Source organism: Engraulis encrasicolus, chromosome 24 (genome assembly GCF_034702125.1).
Source record: "Engraulis encrasicolus isolate BLACKSEA-1 chromosome 24, IST_EnEncr_1.0, whole genome shotgun sequence".
Lineage (NCBI taxonomy): Eukaryota > Metazoa > Chordata > Actinopteri > Clupeiformes > Engraulidae > Engraulis > Engraulis encrasicolus.
This window is the reverse complement of record NC_085880.1, coordinates 4492326-4518264: the sequence shown is the minus strand read 5'-3', so window position 1 is coordinate 4518264 and position 25939 is coordinate 4492326. Positions and strand designations below refer to the sequence as shown.

Here is a 25939-nt window from a genome sequence, read left to right as displayed (position 1 = left end):
AGCCTATCGTGTTTCTGCGGCATGGATTGAGCCGAATTATGCCGTGCATGTTACAATGCTTGAATAGGCCCAAATGGATAGGCATGAAGCATGAACAACACCCAGCCATGATGCCAGTCTCTGGAGGCGACGCGATTGCCACACTTTGGGCCGCTTTAGTGCACTACGCAGCAGAAGAGAAAAACAAAACGGAAAATATAGCAGGTCTATGTCTACAGAAAGATAACAAATAGAGAGAAAGCAGTGGCACACTTGTCGAGATATGTAGGATCTGTTATAAATCAGTTGGTTCACCGGTTTGCTGTGGATAACAGGTAGGCTACTCAGAGCCAATGTCACCCACATCTGGCGCATCTGGTGAATCAATCGGATTTGCACAGAGGAAGCCACGCAGGAACTCCCCTTTCCTGTGTCACAAAAACACATAGCAGGTAGAAGTTTTACAAAAAAAACCCTCTCTGATTTTGGACCACTAATTTACTTTTACTTACTCATTTGCCAAACACTGCTGGGGCCAGCCTGAGTCAGTTTACTCTGACTATGTCCTTTGATGTGGTTTCAGAGTCTTGCCTTTCCACGACATTTTACTCTCTTGGTTAATAGGCTGCATTTATTGTCTCAGATGTAAACCTTGTTGTTAGAAATCGTTAATGCAAGAGAGGATACGGACCCAAAATGTTGTGATGATACAATCTCTCCACTCCGCCCAGTCCAACTCTCTCCGCCCTCGCTTGTTCAAGACCCTCTGACAACTTTGGTTCAAGTTTTCTCTGCGCGCTACACAGCCCTGCGCAGGGGCGAACCGATAGGACACAGGGGCTCCCCAGAAGCGGCACAAAATCCATTAACATCTCTCGCTGTCGCTCGGTTTAATATTCAAAGCTATGGGTCGGCTAAGGCAAAACTGGTTGATATGGCTAACGGTCCTGGATCTCTGCACCAGCGCTTTAGGAATTAGCCGGCAAGAGTTGTTTCCCTACGGCCCGAGCGCCGGGGATGAAGTGCTCCAACCGGGGAATGATGAGACGCGCGAGTTTACACTGGAGCACCCACTGATGTTTTATGAAGGCAAATTCAACAAGATCTACGTAAGTGTTCAATTAACACAGACGCAACAAACAGCGATTCACATTAACTATATCTTAAATTATTAACACCTTGCTGTAGCCTACCAAAACTGGTCTGTCCTCGGGTTGTAATTGCGGACTGTGACCTCAGACCATTATTGTAGGCTACGCTCTACAAAGTGCACCTTTCGGATATTGTCTGAATCCTATTTTGCGTGTGAATTGAATAGACATGCTGCCAGTGTTGGTTACAGTTCAATTGGTTAAGTGGCTCAAGTTTTCACAAAACAAGGAGAGAGAGATGTGTTAGGTCAGTAGTCCCTTTAGTGACCCCTTGGAGGGGTGTGGTGGGGGGTGCATGACCACACACACACACACACACACACACACACACACACACACACACACACACACACACACACACACACACACACACACACACACACACACACACACACACACACACACACACACACACACACACACACACACACACACACACACACACACACACCCCATTGCCATTGAGTGGGTAGTACCAAGTTTTGTATTATTTTCTGTCCATGTTTTGCTAATACCAAAGGCATTGCTTAATTGCCCATGTGAGCCTTCTGTTACAGATGCACTTAAAGTGAAACATTGTGAGTCGTACCTTCACTGGCTGTTGTTTCACACTGCTCTTTTAACATTAAAACTTTAACACTGACTGCTCTTAAATAGTGGACACAGTACATTTGTGTGCACAAACAAATATTATTTTGAAACAAATGGCAGCTTGTTATTGAGTCAGTCTACAGAGAGGTTGCACATGAAGATGAGAATGAAGAGGTTGTTGGGCCATGTCCTTACTTGCAGTGCATAGTTATGCGATTTAGTATTAACAAGTGCGAAGAGGAGAATGTAATAGCACACATCACACACACACACACACACACACACACACACACACACACACACACACACACACACACACACACACACACACACACACACACACACACACACACACACACACCGCAGTTCTGAAACTAGACCAACCACCAACATTTAATCCCAATTAGTGTTTTGGGAACAGAGCAGCGATTACACTCCCTGCTGGCTGTCATGACCCACAGAAAGCAGACAGTGAGTCTGTGTGTACTACTACAGGCCAAACTCACTTCAGCTGAATCATCATCATCATCATCACCACCATCATCATCATCATCATCATCGCACATATTTCTGTCACAGCGTTGTGCCAAGTTTAATGCGCCCGAACCTGTAAAATCAACACCTGTCAGACTGTCTGTACCCTGCAGGCTAACATCAGTTTTGTTGGACCCGACATGAAAGACTGTAAATGCAAGAACAAAGTGAAAGCAGTTTTATTTGCCAGGACAAGCACCTTTCATAAAATCCATTAATAACACCACATGCGTGAGTGTTTTTAGTAAAAGCTGTTAACTGTGTGTCTCTCTCAATATGCTGTCTCTCGTCAGCAACATCTTTGATTTCATCCAGCTTGTCACTAGGGTTGCCAGATGAGGCTGAAGATTTCCAGCCCAAAAAAATATCAAAACCTGCCTGAAAGCACTAAATCCAGCCCAATTCTATTGTTTTCTAAGGCAAAAATGTGGGTGTTTTTTTCTGCTAAATGCCATTTTTACCCGTAGACAGCCATCCTAAGCAGCCCAATCTGGCAACACTGCTTGTCACAGGAAGTAGCCCAAAATGATGTGTCTAGGTTTCATCAGACTATCGGAGCGAGACAGGAAGGAAAGCCCTGCCAAAAATAGATCTGTTTTTGCATTTGCCAGGAAAATGTTGCCGGGGAAGAATACGATATTACCTCATCCGTCACCATATGATTGTCCTCCGTCATTGTCCCTTCCCTGGCCCTCATGCGTGTGTAGATGCTGCCCTCGCCTCTTCAGATGATCCCCCACAGCCTGTTATGTCTACCAATTGACATCCTGTTTGTGTGTTTGGACAAACCAGCCAATTACAATGTTGTCTCACATATTGTACTGTGGGCAGACATCGCTTACTGGTTAATGAGACGTAGTCTTGAAATGGGCTTGTATCCAACAACACCTATGGCTGAAGAGTCCCTGAGCAAGACACCTTATGCCACATTGCTCCAGGGGCAGTAACCAGTACCCTGTACCTAAATAACTGGAAGTTGCTGTGGATAAATAGCTTCAGCTTTGATAGTGTTCAGAATGAAGATCTCCACACTCTCTAGCATCTCAAATGTAGCTTTGACTGGCTGCATTGCGTGCTGTCTTTGAATATAATTTTCCCACCCCCATATATTCTATTCTATTCTGTTCTGTTCTCTTATATTCTATTGTCTTCTACTCTAGGTGAACACCAATGGCTTCATCTCCACGGCAAAACCCACGAAGGAGCGCAGCTACCTGGGCAAGATGCCAGCCAGCTTTGGCATGATCGCCGCCCTGCAGGGCGACCTGGACACCAGCGATGGCGTGGGCAAGGTGCTCTTCCCAATCAAGCCATTAAAACCTAGAAATAATTACAGCTGTTCTATACGACTAAGACCAGGAGCGTTCTTGCACAGTTCAACTACTGAGTCCAGCAAAGAGGATAGTTCTAAGTCTTTTTTTTTTTTACTATTACACCAACCATTGGTTTCTAGGCCACTGAAACGCATCAGAAAATACACAACAGGTTGGCGCCATGCTTCCTGACAATGTTTGGCATACAATGTTTTTTCCAGGCGTTTCAGGTCTTAATGGATTAAAGTGAAACAAACCTCACTCTGGTGTTTATTATCATTATTATTACTAGACCATCTCCACTGCGAATGTGTTTTTATCTTGGGCTATGATCAGTGCGCACTTAAAAAAAAAAGAAAACACACACACACACACACACACACACACACACACACACACACACACACACACACACACACACACACACACACACACACACACACACACACACACACACACACACACACAACTACCTTTAATAGCAATGTATTGGTCTTAAGGGGATAGATAGCCTTTTGAGACAAAATTATCTTGTATTCAAGGGAGTCTTTTCATCCTGGAAGTTAAGCCATGGGCCTATCCTTTCTTTTTAAGGAAGAAAAATCCGCATTCACAAACTGCGTCTCATTATTTATTTATATTACCACCATGTCCAAAAAGCAAACGCGTTTCGGTTATCAAGCCTTCATCAGTGCGTGACTTTCGTTTTTCCAAGAAGTTGAGCACGTCCTTTGCCAAAACTTGAAGCCTATCCTTTCTTTCTTTTCCCAGGTGTACTTCCGACAGGACCTGAGTGCAGCCACTCTGCAGCAGGCAGGGGACCACATCAGCCGAGCCTTCCCAGACGACGACGAGGTCACGCCCACGCACTCGCTCCTCGTCACCTGGGTGGACGTGGCAGCCCACGAGCCCGAGTCGCGAGGAGACGGCCTGCAGAACAGGGTGAGCGGGTGACTGGCCCAGAACAGGAGAGGGCGAGCCTGGTGACTTGTGGCCTTCATGCTCACACCTACAAGCAGGGCTCTAAATTAACACCAGCCAACCAGCTAAATGCTGGTGAAATTTCAGTTTGGCTGGTAGAAAAGGCCAATTTACCAGCCACTTTGACCCATTAGTGAGTCAGTGTTTGGCTAATTTTGGCTGGTGATGAAAAAAGTGAATGTAGAGCCCTGCCTACAAGTGTAGCTAAAGAGCCAGAGATGGCATTCAGAGCACAGTCACACTAAACAATGTGGTTCCTTTGATGACCAAGTACAGTGAAGAACCGTGGTAGTTGTGGAGAACATGAAATGTATTTGGCAACTGTCCCAGAGACAGGTAGGTTAGTGGTTAGTGGTTACCAAACTGGGGGTCGGGACCCATATGGGGGTCGCGGAGGTAATGCAGGGGGGTCGCAGACAAAAGGGACATGGCATAAAAACGGGATATCCACAGATTAACAACTAACACATATACATGTATGTCATAATTTGTTTGCTTGGCTAAGACTGGTGGGTGGGTCACAAAGGGGGTCCCCGCTGAAAAAGTTTGGGAACTAACGAGTTATTTACACCAAACTGATGATGTGTTGCTGTTGCAATGAATAAAAGAACTCAGTATGACAGAAAACAAAACTGCAGCCAAATACTTGCTGTTGCGCTAAGGAGTTCAGCAGCTCTCTCCACTGCTTTCCAGGAATTCTTTATGTGGGCCAGGGAGACTAAAACATATCCTGCTTACATTGTCAGGGTGTGTATAGCATAGCACAGGCATTAAATGGCCAGCTTTGCAGTGATACCCCTGTCACATAGGGTTATTTAAAGTTTACTGTGTGTGCACTGTCAACCTTCTGCATTTTTATTTTATTTTGCAGGGGTGTTCATATTCACTCAGAATTGAGGTTATGTTCTAATATAATCAAGGTTGTTTGCAACAAGTCTTTCATAGAAATGATGAACAGGAGAAGATATTTGGACTCTACCAGGACTTTAAATGAAAGCCTTGAGAGCATGTTCACAAAAGTCGCATTGTTGCATGAAAGACTTATTCATAACTATAAATACAGTATGAACGGAGATCTCTTGAATACATTAGGGACATGATGCATCGGTATGTGTTCATTATGTTGGTGGCAGAGTTTTACTGGCCAAGTGCATTTGGGTAGATGACGTGACGTGTAAATTTTGCTGTCGCAGGCTCTTAAAATGAAGTAAATTCATGCTTTCAAAATTGTCAATGCTTTAAATGATTAAGCTAATGTCGTTGTTGTGAAAAAGTAATTTGTAATAAATCCAGAGCTTAAATAAGTATACTTAATTTTGAGTCAAATGTCACATTTGTCCTATGGTGTGACTGAGGCAAGCCTGGTTCTCCATATTAAAACATTTTTAAATAAATACTCAAAGCTCATTCATTTGTCTAAACAACCCTGGGATGTTTTTCAAGGTGTCTATTTTAGCAAGTGGCAAGGCTTAATTTTTTTCCTGTTTTACTGAGACCGTATGGACTTATGAAACTTTGTCGCAGAAAATAATGTCCTGTGGCGTGACATCATTTTTTTGGTTAATTCTGTGGATAATTATCTATTGCTGAAGCTCCAGCGGTACATAAATTGTGACTTTAGACCCTTAAGAAGCCAATGGCAAGGGTGGATTTTAGATTTTTTTCTCAGAGTTCTTCAGTCAATCAATTATGTTTTGCTACCACAAGATGTATTAGTTTTGTAGTCCTTTGGTGTGACAGCCATAAAATACATTTTGACAATAGTGTATATTTTTCATATTTTTTTCTTATGTAGATGTATGAAAATGCATCTTACTAAAGGTGAAATTGTATTTCAGTTGGCAACGACATGGCTTTAAATTAACTAAAAAGCTCAAAAGTCCTATGGTGTGATGGTAAAAGTCCTATGGTGTGATGGTAAAAGTCCTATGGTGTGACACTTTGGAGGACAAACAGGTCACACCAATGGACTAGATATTTGAGAAATAGCTTTTAAAACAACTGGTAGTACATATATTTTTTTGTTTTGTTGTTTGACTAGATAAATATTGTGTATTCAAATTACTTATTCCTTTATTGACCTTTGGAATTTATACTTTGATGCATTGTTGATGAATATTTGCTGTTGATTTTAGATACCGTCAAATGATATAAAATAAAATAACCAAAAAATATAACGGTAACAGTGAAGGAAAGATCAGTGAGAGAGTATATAGAGGAGTATAGATGAATAAAGTATGCTGTGGAGAGCTCAATATACAGCATAAATGTGCTGTCCAGCTTGAGATACCAAGCAGGCACTGGCCACTACACACTACAGGTTCAATGGTGTGACAGTCATAGCATACCTACAAAAGTGTGATGGTCATGCCAAGGTCACCCTTCAGTATGAGTCTTATGAGCTCTGCAGGTTACATTCAATGACCGCATGGCTGTCATTAAGAGTTACGATAGGCTGATAATCGACGATTCAAAGACTTATAAGTGTAAAGTGTAGGTCCATATTGACTACAACATTATATTATGATCAAAAGACAAAATAATCATGTTGATATATTTGTTTCTGGCTCAGTTTTGCATTTCTGTCCTTTAGCGTGACATGAATGTCCTACGGTGTGACATGTTTTAAACGCTCAAATATTTGTTTGAGCTAAACAATATGTTTGATAAACGCTGAATATTGCATTAGGGAAGAACAAATTATCGTCCCTGAAAAGTTAGTATAAATTCGGACAATTTTGAACATTTAAAAGAAAGATATCCCTGTTTTTCCCCGAAGGTTTCTAATAATCTCACATCTAATGGGGAAAAAAATACTTAAATGGTAATTTCTCATTAAATTAAGACTTTAAAAAATTGCAATAAATATGAAGAGTGTAACAATGTTCATAAAACTCCATCAAGCCATTTCTACATTACTTAATATATTTATTTCTTAACGTCACACCAAAGGACATATTTTCAGCAAATTGCTTTATCAACGTAAATAAATAATCAATGAATAGACCAACATTGTGACCACTTGGATTTTTTTGAAAGATTAATTGCTGCACTACGTAGACATATACTTTTTTCCCTCATAAACAATGTTTTGTGAAAAAAATGTTTTTTGCTGCCTATCCGTCATCTACCCATTTACATGTACACAGAATGTGGCTCCAGTTGATGTTAGTTCTTGACACATACCCAGCATACAACACGCAGAAGTATGCATATTAGCACATTATAGAATCCAGTGCAATAAATACAATGGACAACTAAAATAGCATGAACTTATGTTGCAATGTTGCATACTTTATCCCGCATGTGATACATAATATGTTTTGCAATTAAGTATATGTGTATCTTGTATTGTCTTGCAATGTAGAGTGTATTATTTCTCGTATATCTTGTATATCTCATATATCTCGTAATATCTCGTACTGTGTATCTGTTGGGCACCTTAATTTACCTCGGGATAAATAAACTTAACTAATAGCCAACTGTGAGAGCTTTATGTGCAGGTACTACATGTGATAATACTGTATAGGCCTATATTTTTAATAGCACTGATACATACACAGTAAAAACAAAAATGTTGTGTTAATCAATACTTAGACAGTACCATGTTACCAAATACACTCCAGAAGATGTTAAATCAACTCTCAAAGTGTTGAATTCAGACGGTCTGTTTTGCTGTGTAGAGGAACACGTTCCAGCTGGTGATTGCCTCGGTGGAGTCCACCTCCTATGCCATCCTGCTGTACCCGAGGCACAGCCTGCAGTACTCCTCCACCCAGGCTGCCGTGATGCAGGCCGGCTTCAGCAAGGGCAAGACGGGGCCCTCCTTCTGGGCCAGGCAGGGGCCCTACTATCGCACCACTGGGGACGACGAGGCCTCCGTTCAGGAACTTCCAGAGTGAGTTCAGTGCAACACTGGTTACCGTGACTCAGCCAACACTTCATAAAACACTGAAAATAACTGTCACTTTATGCAGTAACTGAGCCAACACTAGGCCGACACTGAAAATAACTGTCAGTAACTGAGCCAACACTGAGCCGACACTGTCGGCATACGGTAATAGGGCCTAAAACATTATTGGGCCGCGGACAAAGCCAGAATTGGGCCGACTGTCAGCACTTGCGAAAAAAGGATCGGGCCAACAATGGGCCAGATAAACTTTGCTACCTGGGCTGTGTACTTCATCCCTCTTGCACACTCAGTAGGTCCTAATGTATGTATTTGTGCACTGTGTTTGTTCGACAGTACTTGCACACTATTGTGCTCTGTATTCACCTCACACTCTTGCTTTGTACGTCCTCCTTGTAAGTCGCTTTGGTTCAAAGGGTATGCTAAATGTATTGTAAAGTTTCAGAGGTTCATGTTCAGTGGATCTGCAGAAATAAAACTTTAAATTTACTTTGCTGTGGAGCTATGGAGTTGTGCAACTCTCCACTGCTTTCTAGGAATTACTATAAGACAGTGAGATAAGATCATATCCTGTTTGTGTCATCAATATATGTTTGTGGTACAGTACTACTGTCTGAGCATTGCATGGGCAATATCTTAACGTTTTGAGATAAGACCTACTATTATGTTCAGGAAGCTTTAGAGTGAGTTGGGTTGAGTAATGCTGAGTGGAGTGGGGGGTTGTGTAGACCCACATTGTTCTTGGCAAAGAATAGAGGTCATATTTATAGGACTGGAAGCCAGATGGAAGGATGTGGTGGCTCTGGGGCCATTGAGACGTGACACCTTTTTTCTGCAAGGAGACTTTTAAGGAGATTTGGTTTTGTTTAAGGTGTCCACTTGCAAAAAAAAATCCCATTTATGGTTCACTTTTGTTTTTGTCATTATATTGAAGCAAGAATATTAGCTAATACTAAACATATACTACAGCATACTATATGTGTTGCTTTTTTTGTTTGAATTTAACCACTTTATTTAACCTCTATTTGAGCTGGTTGTTACCAAAATGGTATTTACCAAGTCTTGATCTGTTACATAAGATTGCAGTGTTTCCCACAGAAATTTTGGAAACTATGGGGGCAGCCTGGGTTTATTTTGTCCGGGGGGGGGGGGGGGGGGTGTTTGTATTCTTGCAGCGTAAATGCAAAACGCCAAAACAATGACTACAGTATGACATTGGCGCATGGAGAAACTGTAGGCCTGTGCCTATATTTCAACCATTTATATTTTGAGAATTAAGGCTACATAAGATTTTACCCATGACTTGTATAATAGTAGTACATTGTCATTGTCAAAAAATGCAGTACAGTGAATAATTTTTCATTCAGTTTCATTCGTCCCTCATGCAGGGGTCTGGGAAACAATAATAAAACAAAATAGGAGCAGAGATAAGAATTTAAGAGCACTGTGAAATTGTTAACGCATAGACAAAAAAGGGTCTTAGAGGGTAGGCTATGCCTTTTCCCCCACACATATCTGTAGGCGTACACATTCTTCATGAGGGGTGCTGGTCACAGGGCCAGTTTTTTTCCAAATTCCTCCCATTAAAAGGGCTGAACAACAACATTACACATTTATGTCTATATTCACATTCATTACAACATTAATTTCTGTATGCAGCCCGATGTCTCCTCTGCTGTGTCATGTCTGTCACCAAACTCATTACAACTGTAAAACAAAGCCTAGGGAGTGTTAGTAAACTCATCCCAACTGTCCCTTCTCTGAAGGTTTTTTATGTTGCTCCCAAACCCCAAGTTAACTACAACAACTTGACTAGGCTTTTGATCCCTGTCTTTCAAGCACTTGTGGTTCTCTCTATAGCAGGGGTGCCCAACCTTTTTTTTAACCAAGATCTACTTTTGAAGTTGATGGTCTGCCGTGACCTACCAAGTCAAATTTAAGGATGTCAGTATGAAAATTTAAGACCACCATTTATTAATCACCATTATTATGAACAAAATGTTTTTAGTAGGCTACTATGGCCGTATCTTTTCAGTATGTTTTTAAAGTGTGTTGAATAGCCTATCTTTACAAAGCAATGCAGTACTGATAATATGCAGAGATAATTTCAGTCATACACAAGTCATAAACAACTGAAACAATTTCAAAATGATAAACATTTGGTATATAAAAGGCACATAGGCCCTATTTCTAAAATATGATGAAGCATTATCATGCCTTCAGTGGTATAGGCTAGGCTACAAATTAAAAAGGGCTCAGAAATTCACCATTTGTTATGGGTAAATAGTAGGCTACTATGAGAGAGAGAGAGAGAGAGAGAGAGAGAGAGAGAGAGTAAGAGAGAGAGAGAGACGGAGAGAGAGAGAAGAGAGAGAGAGAGAGAGAGAGAGAGAGAGAGAGAGAGAGAGAGAGAGAGCAATGAGAGAACTCATTGGATTGGTTAACACCCCTGTTAAGAGTGACTTCTTCTATGAAGGTTTTTTTTTCAGCTCTCTGGGACAGTAGCACAGCAAAGGCTGTCTATTGTGAGTTTGGCCAATCGTTTTGTCCACAACTGAAGCAAGAAACAGCACAAATTGAAGTGAATTCCATACATGTCAACAACAAACATTTCCTTTACACGCGGCACGCGATGTAAACGCAGTTAGCGATGATGCATGCGACTAGCGATTTGGACGAAGATCCTCGCATATCGGCGTGTCATAACGCATCGTTGCGCACATGTTCTGTTACTCACCCGATGTTACATGTGTGCACACATGAATCAACTGTAATACCCTTACGGTCACTTCCTAATAATGCTTTCCCCTCATTCTGTTACCGTGGGACTACTTATCTAACCAATACAGAGTCTGTAGGATGTATTTACTCCAGGAGGAAAATGCGAAGGAAATGCAAAATCGTAATTCAAATCGTTTTTAACAAAAACGGATATCGTTTTAAAAAAAAAAAAAAAGTTTTAATTTTTTTTTTTTTTTTTTTTTTTTTTTACATTTTCGTAAACTATGGCGGCCAAATTTAAACTATGGCGGGCCGCCATAGTTTCCTCAATGTATGGGAAACACTGGATTGTCCCTGATGTCATAGCAATGTACTGGTGCACAGTGGCAGTCAGATTGCTGTTGAGCCCCTCTCCAGTAGAGGACTAGCCTACACATTTGCTCTTTGTTCGACCACTAGGAAGACTAACTCTGGAAAGCGCGGGGTGTGGGTGTACGAGATCGGCACGCACCCGTACTTCACCAACGTGGCCCCCGGGGAAGTGCCCTACCTGCCCCCGGAGGACGCAGAGGAGGATCGTGCTGCTCCCCCCTCTTACCCCAACCTGCACCGCCAGGGCCAGCAGCAGGTGCTGGAGTACCCCACCTACAACCCCATCGCCGAGGAGCTGCTGGAGGACGTCTACAGGGGCCATGCTCACCCCTTGCCCATCCACCCCGTGCAGTACGAGCCCCAGCAGCATGCGGACGACGTCGCTCTCCTGGACAGTGACATTCAGGTCAATGGTGAGCTCTAAAATACGCTTGGTGCATCACCGCTGACTAATCATTGTGGTATACCGTACATGGTATGTTAAACAGAGGGAGAATTAATATATGTTCACACAAGTTTTTGGAGTCAAACATGCGATACAGTACATTGTACAGACATACAAAGTGGTTCAACGGATTTGAAGCATTTTTCAATTGGAAAAAAATCATAGGAGGAATATGAGGAATCTATTTTTTTTGGTTGCAAATTCAACCGTTGGAAATGCCTCCACTTCCGTTTAACTGAGTTAAATAGAGCCTTGAATGGATACAGTGCAGACCTTGTTGTGATGAATGCACACACACACACACACACACGCACACACACACACACACACACACACACACACACACACACACACACACGCACACACACACACACACACACACACACAAAAAGTGCGAGAGACTGGATGTCGGCTGCCTTGTTTGTCTGTGAACTCTGACCTTTGACATTTGACCGCTCTGTGTGTCTTGCTAGTGTTCTCCTACAACTCGGAGACGTGCGAGAACAACAGGCAGAAGTGCTCCCCGTTCGCCGACTGCACGGACCACGCCAGCGGCTACTGCTGCCACTGCAGGGCCGGCTACTATGGCAACGGAAAACAGTGTGTGCCCGAAGGTCAGTTCAGCTTCGGTCCTCCAACTTGACTATGTGTGTTTATGTCTATAAATAGTTCCTGCTCCTTTTTTGTATATGTCTACTGTATCCTTGGATGTGCGCTGCTGTGTTAGCTTTTTTCTGACAGATACAGTAGCTCCATGGGGATTGCAGACATTCCGATCCAAAGATATCTGCTTGTTAATACGCAACATGGCCGATGCACAATGTCTTTGGGGATTGGATGATTTGGGGATTTGGGGACACGATGTCTTTGGGGATTGGATGTCATGTTGAATCAAACTTTTCTGCCGCTGTCCAGAGGGTTGTAGTTATAGGGGCATCGGGTATACCTGTATGTATCTCCTGGAGCACATTGGAGCTCAAAGTTCTTGCGCAGAAAACCCACCATGGCCCATGGAATTAGGGTTCAAGAGAGGGCTATTTACTTACTCCCTCACTCCATAGTCTTCTCTGCTGTGGGATTCAAACCGGCTACCTTCTTAGGCCACAGCTAAATGGTGAGTGGTGTCTGTTTGACTGTTTTCCTCTTTCCTCGCTGCCAGGGAAACCGCAGCGGATGAACGGCAAGCTGCACGGCAAGGTCTTCGTGGGCAGCGCCAGCTACCCCGTGGACTTTGCCAGCAACGACCTGCACTCGTACGTGGTGTCCAATGATGGCCGCGCCTATGTGGCCATCAGTGCCATTCCCATCAGCGTGGGCGTCTCCCTGCTGCCCCTCTCGGGCATGGCCAGCGCCATCGGGTGGGCTTTCGCCCTCGAGCAGCCCGGATACATCAACGGCTTCAGTATCGTCGGTAAGACAAGGATAACAGTTCTGCCCAATTAATCAATCAATCAATCAATCAATTACACAGTCAGTCAGTCAGTCAGTCAGTCAGTCAATCAATCAATCAATCCATCAATCAATCCATCAACCAATGAATCAAAAAGTATAAAGGTAGCATATTTTAATAGTCAATCATCATTCAATGTGCTTACAAATGTGTATTCAGTAAAATTAAAAATGATTAATTGCAGTATACATTTTACTATAGCATGCAATTTACACCCTAGCATAAGAATGCCCATTATCAAATCGTCCATTTTGACTAGAAATCAAGATATAGATAGATCTTAGCCAGGCTAGCGCCACTTAAGTTAAGGATGGTTCTTCTGACCTAGATGAGAGGAAACAAGTCCATTTTCACTTGTCTCAGAGTCCTCAGTTCATGAGCAATCAGTTTAAATATATACACTTACACAAACCGTCAGTGGTTATTGAATATTGTATATCTGGTTATTCTAAGGGATAACTCCCTGATAATAGGTTAGCTTCCCTTACAAAGGCAAAGTGCTGTAACTATGCGAATGTCAACATTGATTATTTACTGGGCAATCAGCGAACAGAGGAAATACTGAAGACAATGTGTGTTGGCAGCTATTTCCGGAATTGAGGATTTTAAACCAGAATAGACAGAGCGCTTGAGGGGAGGCATTTTCTTGAAAGGAGAGATGTTATTGCCCTTTATCCTGCACATTTTGGAAAAAGCTCAATTTACCAAGCTGTATCTTGTTACTGGGTTATAACTCTGTAGGGACCTTGAAGTTATTTGAGGGTCAACATGGGGAGTGTTTAAGGTCATTGACCAAAATGAAACCGTGGCCTATTTCAGTAACCTCAGCATCATCGCTAAGCCAAAGACTATGCAGTAGGATGTTGCTGGAAAAGTCTTTACATGATCTCTTCATTACCATGTAAAGTTGTTAACGTTTACGCTATAGACGAATGTAGAATGATTGTCCAATTGACATTTAGGTCAAACGGTAGCCCGGATGGACAGGCACAGTGTTTGCTGACCTCTTCCCTTAAGATAATACGCACACACAGACAAAATTGATGTCTGTTGACCCCTTTCCTAAATATATACGTACGTACTTGTACACACACACACACACAGGGGGAGAGTTCACGCGTAAGGCCGAGGTGACCTTCCTGGAGGGTGGCGAGAAGCTGACCATCACCCAGGAGTTCAAAGGCATCGACCAGCACGACCATCTGGTGGTTGACACCCAGCTGGAGGGCCGGGTCCCCGAGCTGCCTGCGGGGGCAACCGTGCAGATCGACCCCTACACAGAGATCTACCAGTACTCGAACAACAGTGAGTAGTAGCGGTGCTGGCTGACACACCACAAGGGCTGCTTTTCATGTTTCAATGTCTTTGGGGGGAGGGGGGAGTGGGGCAAGCAATTCAATTAGTTTAAGTGGAATGTCTTTGAAGTAATATCATCTTCATTTAATTGCATTCATTATTACTGATAATTTAAAGGTGCCTTTCAAGTATGGTTTTCCTTAATTTAAAAAAATATATATTCTTGAGTAGCAGCAAAAATGCATAAGAAGCATGTTTTTACCATATAGTGTTCCCCTAATGCAACATTACATATCATTCCTTTCATTTTTCAGAACCTCTGGTTCCCAGCCATACTTCTTCAGTAATCCATTGATATCTAATCTGGGTGAACCCTCCCCCCCAAAAAAAACAAAACAAAAACAAACTGTTACTGTCAAACCAGCACAGCGGCTGATACTGTAGACTAGAGTCACTGCTAGCGGCAAAAAACCATACAAAGTCTAAAAAAAATGTATCGTCACCAGTCGTTACATCCTCGTCCACACGCGAGTACGTGGTGAGCCTGGAGGACGAGACGACGCAGACACGGCGGTACCAGTGGAGGGAGACCATCACCTACCAGAGCTGCCCCCACAACGAGGCCCCGCGCAAGGCCCCCACCACGCAGATGCTGCGCGTGGAGAACGTCATGGTCATGTACGACACCACGCACCAGCTCATGCGATACGCCATGAGCAACAAGATCGGAGACATGAACGGTGAGCTTTCACGCTTCGCTTACAACAACTGCAATTGTTCAATTATTTTACCGTACTCAAATTGACTCACAGCGATGAAAACAGTCGATGGTCGAAAATGCGCAATGGACAATTTTTAACTATTTGGTTAATTCTTGGACTGAAAGTTCTCAGGCTTGGTGCCTGAAATCATTTATACAAATATTATCCAGTTTTGTTTGTAGATAGTTGTTATACTAGCCAGACTATGAAAACTTGATATAATAATTTCTGGCTTGTAATGATTTCATTTTCTGTGGTCTGTTTGTTAGGTGGGGGTGGTGAGGGAGAGAACCCCTGCTACTCAGGCCGTCACGGGTGTGACACGAATGCCATGTGCCACGCTGGAGAGGGCAACCAGTTCACCTGCGAATGTGCCACTGGCTTCACTGGTGATGGGCGCATCTGCTACGGTAACCATCTGATTACCATCTGCCCTCTGCATGTTACTGCAATGTGTTAATGACATAATCAAATTCTAAACGAATTGAATTGAGTGTCACAGCTCAACTGGCGTACCATAAATCAGCGGTTTTGAGTCTGGCCCAAGGTCATTCGCCCAATCCTTCCCCTTTCCCCGATCCTTGAAAAATACATCATCACAATATTATTCCTATCCTACCCAAAATGGTGGTTTTAAGTCCTTTGGGTCAAGAGCATTCGAATTGAAAGCATTTGATGAAGCGTCTTGGGTCACACATACTTCTCTAATGTAATTGTCTAATTTTGAGGTTTAATGATTTTAATTTCCTGTTGGTGGAAACTCGTTTACCCTGAGGTGGGAAGCGGGACAAACACTGTCACGAAGGCTCTCCATGGATTTAAAGCAGTTTGTATTACTTAGATACACCAATTTATGTTGTTTGTGTATCCAAAGTCATCGCAGCAGCCGTTAAGTGTGGGACGTTAAAACACAGATTACAATCACTCACCGTTTCAAATCGTCCTCCTTTGGTCCTTCACTTACAAGTTTCTCAGGGAAGAAAGAATTCCACACTATCTCCTTCCTTCCTTCCTCTCCTCCTTTCCTCTTTTTTTTCTGTGGGGGCTTCACTCGTTCTAAACATTATGCTTTGGTGGTGAGATTCGTAAACAAACCTCTGGCCTTGACCTGTGCTTGATATTTTAAAGAGCGGGGAACCATGGGCCAGCCATTTAAGGGCCTAATGTGCCCTGCCATTTCCGCCTGTGTTGTCCAGCAGGCTTGAAGCCCCTGCCAGTAGGATCGAGGGTTTTTCCAAATATTCCCAAATGGGAAAGGTGGAGGAGCCAGAGACGTGTAGAAGGGGGGCGGGGGATGTTGGAAATGGGTCAAGATCCTATCTTCAAAACATCTGTAATTACTAAACCTGATGCTATCCTCCTGTCCCTCTCTCTGTCCCTCACGGGTGAGCTCAGTGGAAACAGTCAAAAGTAGGAAGCAAGACGTGAACCGATAGCCAGATAACAAGTGCATGCGATTTGGAGATAGCCAGCAGTCCTCTTGAATGATAATTGCCAGAGGAAGTGAGTGTAGTGGTGGCCCATGTAGATTACACAACTCCTCATCTCCATTCATGTCCAGTGTTGCCAGATTGGGCGGCTCCTGCACCCAATTGGTTTCTTCAGGACGGTTGGGAAAAAAGTGATTGGGCGGGTTTTTCTGAAAAGATTTATGGCTACAGAAATCAATAGAATTTAGTTCAAATTGGCTGGGGTTTAGTGGGATTCCAGCCAGGCGATGTTTGAGGAATTTATTGGGCTGGAAATCATCAGTCACATCTGGCAACTGTCTTCTGTACTCTGCACTGCAGATATCGACGAATGCAAGGACTCCCCTCAGGTGTGCAGTGCCCATGCCGTCTGCAACAACCAGCCCGGAACTTTCCGTTGTGAGTGTGTCGAGGGCTACCAGTTTGCTAGTGATGGCAATACCTGTATTGGTAAGTGTTGTTTTACCACAGTGTGTGTGTGCGCGTGTGTGTGTGCGCGTGTGTGTGTGCGTGTGTGTGTGTGTGTGTGTGTGTGTGTGTGTGTGTGTGTGTGTGTGTGCACTCGCGCGTCTGAGTGTGTGTGCGCAGGCGTGCGTCTGTGTGTGTGTCTGTGTTGTAATTTAGTTGGTGTGTGTGTTTGTGTGAAGAAAGAATGAGTGGGAGAAGTAGAGAAAGAGGGCTTTTTTGTACACATTTAATCACCTGTCTGTCTTGTGTGCATGTGTATGATTAAGACTTCAAACTGACATGTAGTTGTAAGTCATTTATTGTGACGGATTCAGATGTTCAATGCCATCCTTTATTTTTTTTAAATTGCGCTCCCACACTATGCCCCTGTGAGTGCCTCTTCACATCAGACAGACACGCCCCATAAGTCTTAATCAGCGTCAGGATGTTAGTCATTTGAGGCCACTTTAGTTCCTCTTGTCTGCTCCAATCAAAGTGTCCCACCGCCTCACCCCAGTGGTCACGTGGCCATTGATTTGATGAGCTGATGACTGATGCCGGGTTTTCTTGTTTGTTTGTTTGTTTGTTTGGGTTGGGTGGGTAAGCCATAGCCTAATGGTTAGGAAGTCAGTCTTGGAATTGGACAGCTGCAAGTTCAAATCCCACAGATATGCCCTTAACGCAAGGCACGTAACCCCAGATTGATCCAGGGACTGTATTCAATACTATGTAGCAAAGTAATTGTTAGCCGCTTTAGATAGAAGTGTTAACTAAGGAAAGTAGTGGACAAACTCAAGCTGAGGCGGCACATGGGATGGGGCAGCATCATCATGAAACCCCACCCGCTGACATTGGGAAAGCCACGAATTAGCGCTATTAACATGTTATTTGTGTGCTATTACCACAGTATTGAAATAATAACATGGTGTTAGTGGTTTTTATAAGCATGTTATAAGCATTTTATCCCAAACGATTCGGAGTCGACTGGGGCACCGGACGGGGCCAGGGGCGGTCTATTGAACTAAGAAAATGTATGACGGGGCATTGTCTGGGGCGCAAATCATTGTAGCATCGCCACAGAGTTTTGCCACTCGTGTCAGGCTATCAACTGTAATGTATCAAGTGTTGTAAAGTGGAGGAGACGCGCTCACACTATCGCCTAATGATTAACACAGTTGGTTGCTGAATCCCACATAAAACATAGATCAGTGAATGTGACAAGGACAGCACTCTTCAGATTTTCTCTTTACATGCATACGAATGTTGCAGGCAGACGCTTTCTTCAGCGTGTAATGGCGAAGGAAAATCTGAAGAAATCTGAATGCTGTCCTTTGCGTCATTCACTTATATATGTATCAAGTGTTACCAGGTGTCTTTCTTTTTTAAAAGTGTAATGTAATCTTGGGTTGTTGTGATAGAGAGCGGCCGTCCAGTGAACCACTGCAAGGAGGGCAGCCATGACTGCGACATCCCAGAGAGGGCCCAGTGCAGCTACACCGGCGGCTCCGCCTACGTCTGCTCCTGCCTGCCTGGATACGTGGGAGACGGACGCCACTGCTCAGGTAGGCCTGACCTGCGGAGAAAAGGAGGATACACACACAGATACATGTAGATGCTGTGGTAATAATAATAATAATAATAATAATTGTATTTGTATAGCACTGTGTCATACAAGGCATGTAACTCAAAGTGCTTAACAAATGGGAAAAAACATTGTTAGAGATAGATTTAAAAGGAGAGGAGAGATAGATTTAAAAGGAGAGGTATAGAGGAGAGGCAGAAAAAGCAGGAAGGCAGAGGAAGAAGAGATAGACAGAGAATGTAGAGTCATAAGGTCAACGTAGGTTAGGACCAGGATTCTTAGATGTGTACGGTCCATAGTGGCTGGGCCTATCATAAGTCATAGATAGTCACACAGAGATTGGGCGCTCAGGTGCGGCCCCTGGTGAGGAAAAACTCCCTTTCGCTTGATTCATAGTTTGTGAGTGGAAAAAAAGCTCAGTGAGGTCTGAAAAAAAAGACCCCCTGTAGTCAGGAAGAAAACCTCAGGCAGGGACCAGCGGCCACCTAGGGGAGCCCCCTGCCAGGGCTGGATTGCGAGTAGTAAGGGCGCTGCGGCGGCTGGGACACTATGACGTCTTGGCAGCTAGGAGTTGGCAAGGATGAAGAGGTGGGTCTTCAGCTGCTTCTTAAAGGAGTCGACGGAGGTGGCTGATCGGATCTCGATGGGGAGGGTGTTCCATCTCTTGGGCGCATAGCAGGCAAACGCGGCGTCGCCGATCTTCTTCTGCGGGGGGGTGGGGGTCCTTAGCAGCTTGGCATCAGTGGACCTGAGAGCTCGAGCAGGGGCATAAAAAGAGAGCATGTCTGAGATATAGCTAGGGGCAAGTCCATTTAATGCTTTAAATACTGTGAGCAGAATCTTAAAGTCGATTCTGTATGAGACAGGTAACCAGTGCAGGTCTGCCAAGACAGGAGAGATGTGCTCTCTCTCATCTGGTTCTTGTTAGGATTCTTGCCGCAGAATTTTGAATGAGTTGCAATTTTGTCAATTAATTTTTTTTGGGAGACCAGAGAAAAGAGCATTGCAGTAGTCTATCCTACTGGTGACAAAGGCATGAATAAGTTTCTCAGCGTCTTGTCGGGGGGCCAAGCCGCGCACTTTGTTGACATTTCTAAGATGGAAGAAAGCAGATTTATGTTATCTTGTTGATGTGAGGCTCAAAGCTCAAATCCGAGTCTATGACCACACCTAGGCTAGTAACCTTATCTTTAATGTGTATGCTTAGGTCACCTAGGCTTGAGTGGAGTTTTGCACGTTTTTTCTTAGGCCCAATGAGCAACACTTCAGTTTTATCTTCATTTAATTTTAGGAAGTTACTGTTCATCCAATCTGTAATGGCAGACATGCATTTAGTCAAGGCATGAATGGCAGTGGTTTGGCTAGGCTCGACAGAGATATAGTTGAGTGTCATCGGCATAGCTATGAAAATCAACATTGTGCTCTCTGATGATGGAGCCCAGGGGCAACATATAGAGATAGAAGGGGAGAGGGCCCAAGCAACTACCCTGAGCGACTCCAAAAGGCAACATCATACTTGTTGGAGACGTATTCTCCGATGGTGACAAAAACTGTCTTCCTGTAATATATGTTTTGAACCACTCTAAGACGTGACCGGACAAGCCTACCCAAGATTCAAGGCGGTCAATTAGTATGTTGTGGTCTATCGTGTCAAAGGCGGCACTGAGGTCGAGGAGGATAAGTGCTGAAACTTTGTTTGCGGCAGTGTTGAGCCTAAGATCACTTATTATTTTGGTTAGTGCTGTTTCGGTGCTATGGTTGGCTCTAAAGCCTGATTGGAATTTTTCCAAGATATCATTCCCAGCCAGATGTTGATTAAGCTGTTTAAATACAACTTTTTCTAGTACCTTGCTTATAAAGGGGAGGTTTGATATAGGTCGGTAGTTGTTTAAAGAATTCTGATCTAAATTTGTCTTTTTTAGGAGTGGCTTTACCATGGCTGTTTTGAATGAGCTTGGAAAAATGCCTGTAAGCATAGAGGTGTTAACAATTTGCAGTAAAGGTGCTGCTAAGCAACCAAGTACGTTTTTTAGCAGATATGTGGGGATCGCGTCAAGGCTGCAGGTAGACTGCTTACTTTCCCTGACTATTTTACAGAGGTCGTCCTCTGTAATTGGACAAAACTTTTGGAAGCTCTCAGGTCTCCTAGGGGGGTTTAACCCTCCCCTCGGTGTATCGCCTGAGTGGGCGACAGAGGTTGCTGCGTTTCCACCTTGGATGCCTTCTCTAATGTCGGCAATCTTTTTATTAAAAAATCTAGCAAATTCCTCGCACTTGGCATGTGATGCTGCATTTAGGTTGTTATTGCTATGTGTTGGATTAAGCAGGTGGTCAATAGTGGAAAAAAGAACTTTCGCATTATGCTGGTGGTCTTCCCTACGGCCAGATATTCTTTAAGTATATAGAGCTATGCCAACATAATAGGTTTCTATGGGCACCTAATGTCACCAGGTTCCGGTCTGCCTAAAAGGGCATGTCATAATGCTCCTAGCATTGAATAGAACAGTCCTTAGGTCTGCCTAAAGGGGGATCCCCCCCTCCCCCTTGCAATAATAGAACCCGGAAACAATCGGCCAATGTAACCTCTCTCTCTCTACTCTCTCTGCTACGGCCTTCGTCCATGACTGAAATGCTAATGAGTAAAGGTCAGATTAGACTTCTGCAACTGCGCTCGTCAAAACTCGCGTGGGAGTGGCCACGAACCAACATTGTATTCATGCATCTGCGAGTTCTGCGAGGTCCGAGGTCTCGTCGCGAGCCACATTTGAAATTGCGCGATTAGACTACTTTCACTACATTGTAAGCACTGCGGTCATTATTAAGCAATGTTGCTTTCTATCCCGGTTAGCTAGGTATTTTCACACAAATTGCAAAGGCAATGCACTGGTATCATTATTTGACATACCCAGTCTGTTTTCACGAACAGAAAATGCAAGCATGTAAAGACAGTTGATTCTGCCCATGTGTGTTTACATTCGGTGGAGGAACGGTAGTAAAACCGCAGGCATTGTGCCACGAGTGTTCAACTGATGCATTGTTTGTTAATTAGCTTGTAGCTTCGTGTATTGACACATATTTACACACAATAAAGTTGTTAATAAAGTTAATAAAGTTTTTAACAAAATACAGCTCTGCTCTCGCAAACTACTGGCATTGCGCTGCCACAAGAACAGAACAAGAAAGTAGCGAGACGACCAATCATAGCGCCTTTTTGTCTGCGTACTCCGCGTCCGTCCGACGGATAGTTAGAATTTTTTCGAGGCGCTCGATGACGGGCGCAGAGCCTCTGAGAGGGGGGCGTGGACTCGCATAGACAGAAAACGGACGGACGCAGATTCTATGCGTCCGAAGCATAAATCTAGCTTAAGGCAGCCAACCTGTGGAGAAGGGAACTTGTGCACACCCCAAAGGCTGAATCAAGTTTTAGAGTGAGCAGTCTCTGGACTTGAAATCCTTTTTTTCGGTTTCATTCCATGGCCGAACCACCAAGCCACACCTTACACTGGGGATTGTAACCAATACGTTGTGAAAACTGTACGACGCTTTGGATAAAGCACAATTTAATGTAAAACTGACCAGCCACTTTCATTCATATTCTAACAGCCTTTGTCCAGTGGCTGGTACAGAATTCCAACCTTCATATGGGAAGACAAACACGCAGGCATGCACATATGCATAAAAGCACATTCCATACACACACACACATTCCGCACATGCGCGGCGCGCACACACACACACGCACACACACGCACACACACACACACACACACACAGACACACAGACACACACACACACACACACACACACACACACACACACACACACACACACACACACACACACACACACACACACACACACACACATGCACACACTCAGACATCCCACACAGATGGTTTAGTGTGTGTTTTGGAGACTGTGACAAAGACATTAGCCAGACCCGGGGCCTGCTCTAACAATATGAAGGTTTAAATCAGAAACACATTTCCACCAATGGCTCCTTCTGCTCCCCACCAACACCATAACACCGTGTTAAGAGTTGATGAAGTGGAATCGAAGGCTGAACTGATTAAGTTTTGTTTCTGTCAAACTTACTGATGAAGTACGTTTCTGTCTGTGTACATTACTATAATAATTATGTAAAGTATGCTAGTATGTAAAGCATTAGATCTGAGGCACATTGTCCTCCATGAAATGAGCATTGTCTTCTAACAAAATGCCAAAGTGTATCTCCAGTGGTCAGTGTCATTTTCGTACATGGTAATTCTCCTGACATCTTAAAAAAAAAGAAATCCTCAAATGTCCATGGCATTGTATCAATGTCACACATTTCACAAATAAACACATAGCTTCCTTTAACATTTCTTAGTTAAAGGGGTATGAAAGGCATAGCTCCAGTGGCGTTAAAGTCCCATCTGAAGTCCAAAGCTGTGATATCTGAAGTAAAAGTCCCATCTGAAGTCTAACGCTGTGATGTCTGAGCCCTGATGTACTAAACCTTACCAGACCCTCACACTTCCCAACATGTTGTAAACAGGCCCTGGCTGTGTTCCATTATCTAAGAAGTTTAGCCAGAGAGAACAAGAGAGAATCTTACAATTACTGGCTGTGTAGACTACTGGATTGTCTTTTTGGAGCTAACGAGACCAGTTGCCTACAACTCAACTCTTTTGACTACAGTAATATGAATTATGAGAATCTTCACAGGCATTGGTACGATTGTCTTGAGCAGAGTCTTTCCCAGCGAATCATCAACCACAGAAAATCATTGTCCAAGTTTTACCAATTGGATGAAAAACAAACTCTAAACTTCCATGAGCATTTTTTTGCTGACCTAGCAGTAAGAGAAGAAAGTGCTTGAAACAACAGCATTGAATGTTACCACAGCCAGACCATGGGTATGAAATGTTATGTGAAGTATGAGATCCTGTGTAAAGGTTTCGCGGGCTACTGTGACTTCCCTCTGGTGCTATACTTACTCTGGGATGGAGGTGTGTGCAGGCAGTCATCCATCTGCAGTAGTGTAATACAAGATGTAGCACAGCAGACAGTCTGATGATGAGAGGAGCAGACAGGAATGTGGAGAGCAGAGAAGTGTGGTGGAGGAGAGGAGAGGAGCGAGGGAAGGAAGGGGAGGAAAGAGGGAAGGAAGGAGGAGAGGAGTGGATAGAGGGAAGGAGAGGAGAGGAGTGGAGAGGAGAAGAGGAGAGGAAAGGGGTGGAGAAGAGGAGAGAGGGAAGGGGAGAAGAGGAGAGGGGAGGAGAGGAGTGGGGAGAGGGGCAGTGGAGTGGAGAGGAGATGAGAGGAGGAGATGAGAGGAGGAGAGCTGACTCTGGAGAAGGCAGAGATGAGTCACAGATGGGGGTTTTACCACGCTCTCCTTCTCTCTCTCTCTCTCTCTCTCTCTCTCTCTCTCTCTCTCTCTCTCTCTCTCTCTCTCTCTCTCTCTCTCTCTCTCTCTCTCTCTCTGTTCTGACCTCAACATTCACCCACATGCACTTTTGCCACCCCCCTCTTTCTTTCTCTCACCGTCTGGTTTTCCTTTCTGTCTTGACAAACACACACACATACGCACAGCCACTTCTTTCTATCTTCCCGCTTCCTTCTCTCTCTCTCTCTCTCTCTCTCTCTCTCTCTCTCTCTCTCTCTCTCTCTCTCTCTCTCTCTGTCTGTCCCTTTCTCTCCATGTCTCTCTTTCTCTCTCACTCTCTCTCTCTCTCTCTCTCTCTCTCTCTCTCTCTCTCTCTCTCTCTCTCTCTTCTCTCTCTCTCTCTCACACACACACACACACCACACACACACACACACACACACACACACACACACACACACACACACACACACACACACACACACACACACACACACACACACACACACACACACAGAATAGTAACCAAACATATGCTAGACACTTGCACAGCACACATGCTAGTCTGTGCTCTGGCTGGCCTGGTATGGCCTCCCCATATCCCCCCGAGCCGCAGTTGAGTTCCCCCAGCTGCAGCAGCAGAGGAGCAGAGCAGCAGAGCAGCACCCGTCCTGAGCCCCTTGAGCTCCAGCCAGCCAGCCATCCCCTCCCTCCCTCCGTCCCATCTCTGCACACCGGGCCGCCGACAGGGGGGTGACGAAGGGGTTAGTTGTTCCTGGCCCAGGGAGAGAGGAAGGAGGGCTCAGAGTTGGGCCCCCGTTGCATTGTATGTATTAGGTGGGGTGGGGGAGTGGGGCCCTTTCAGATGACTTTGTCCTGGGCTCGGCCAAAGCTGTCAGCGCCCCTGCCTGCACATGTGTCCGCTCGGCACAAGAGATACACATTACATTACAGCACACACACACACACACACACACACACACACACACACACACACACACACACACACACACACACACACACACACACACACACACACACACACACACACACACACACACACACACACACACACACACACACACACACACACACACACACACACACACACAGACAGGCCTGAGCCAAGCTATATATAAATGCTGTATAGAGAGACATACTGTAGAGATTTATTTTACTGCACTGTCAAGCTGATAGTGGACTACTGTTTTGGCTGACTGCTCCTTCCCTTCCTCTTGTGGTTCTCTCTGAGGAATGAATGAATGGCACTGGGGGGGTTCTTTGCAAGGTGTGAATGAAATCTTCATAATTGTGGTTGGTGCCAGGGGGGTGTTAGTGTGCCCTGATGCACTGGCTGTACTTTCAATGTGTTATCTGATGGATGGGGATGGGATCTTAGTGGAGGAGATGTGTTACGTTTTTGCTGTCTTTATCTGACAGCTCAACTGTAAAATAACAACGTCGTGAGTGAATGATAATGGTTTAATAAATGAGTGTTAAATGTGTCCACACTTCGCTGTCTCTCTCTCTCTTTCTCTTTCTCTTTCTCTCTCTCTCTCTCTCTC

At 44.1% G+C, this 25939-nt stretch overlaps 1 protein-coding gene across 1 annotated transcript in view; it reads left to right on the top strand.

Annotated features, from left to right (window-relative positions):
• The first annotated feature begins 753 nt into the window (after positions 1-753).
• Positions 754-25939, top strand: part of nid1a (nidogen 1a) — a 45406-nt gene continuing 20220 nt past the window's right edge. Inside the window, exons 1-12 of the mRNA XM_063191674.1 lie at positions 754-1088; positions 3416-3547; positions 4340-4510; positions 8233-8447; positions 11640-11965; positions 12471-12611; positions 13157-13408; positions 14552-14752; positions 15250-15483; positions 15774-15914; positions 17295-17423; positions 18839-18982. Coding sequence (XP_063047744.1) covers positions 885-1088; positions 3416-3547; positions 4340-4510; positions 8233-8447; positions 11640-11965; positions 12471-12611; positions 13157-13408; positions 14552-14752; positions 15250-15483; positions 15774-15914; positions 17295-17423; positions 18839-18982 — 2290 coding nt within the window. The 5' untranslated portion in view covers positions 754-884. The remainder of the gene's footprint in view (positions 1089-3415; positions 3548-4339; positions 4511-8232; positions 8448-11639; positions 11966-12470; positions 12612-13156; positions 13409-14551; positions 14753-15249; positions 15484-15773; positions 15915-17294; positions 17424-18838; positions 18983-25939) is intronic.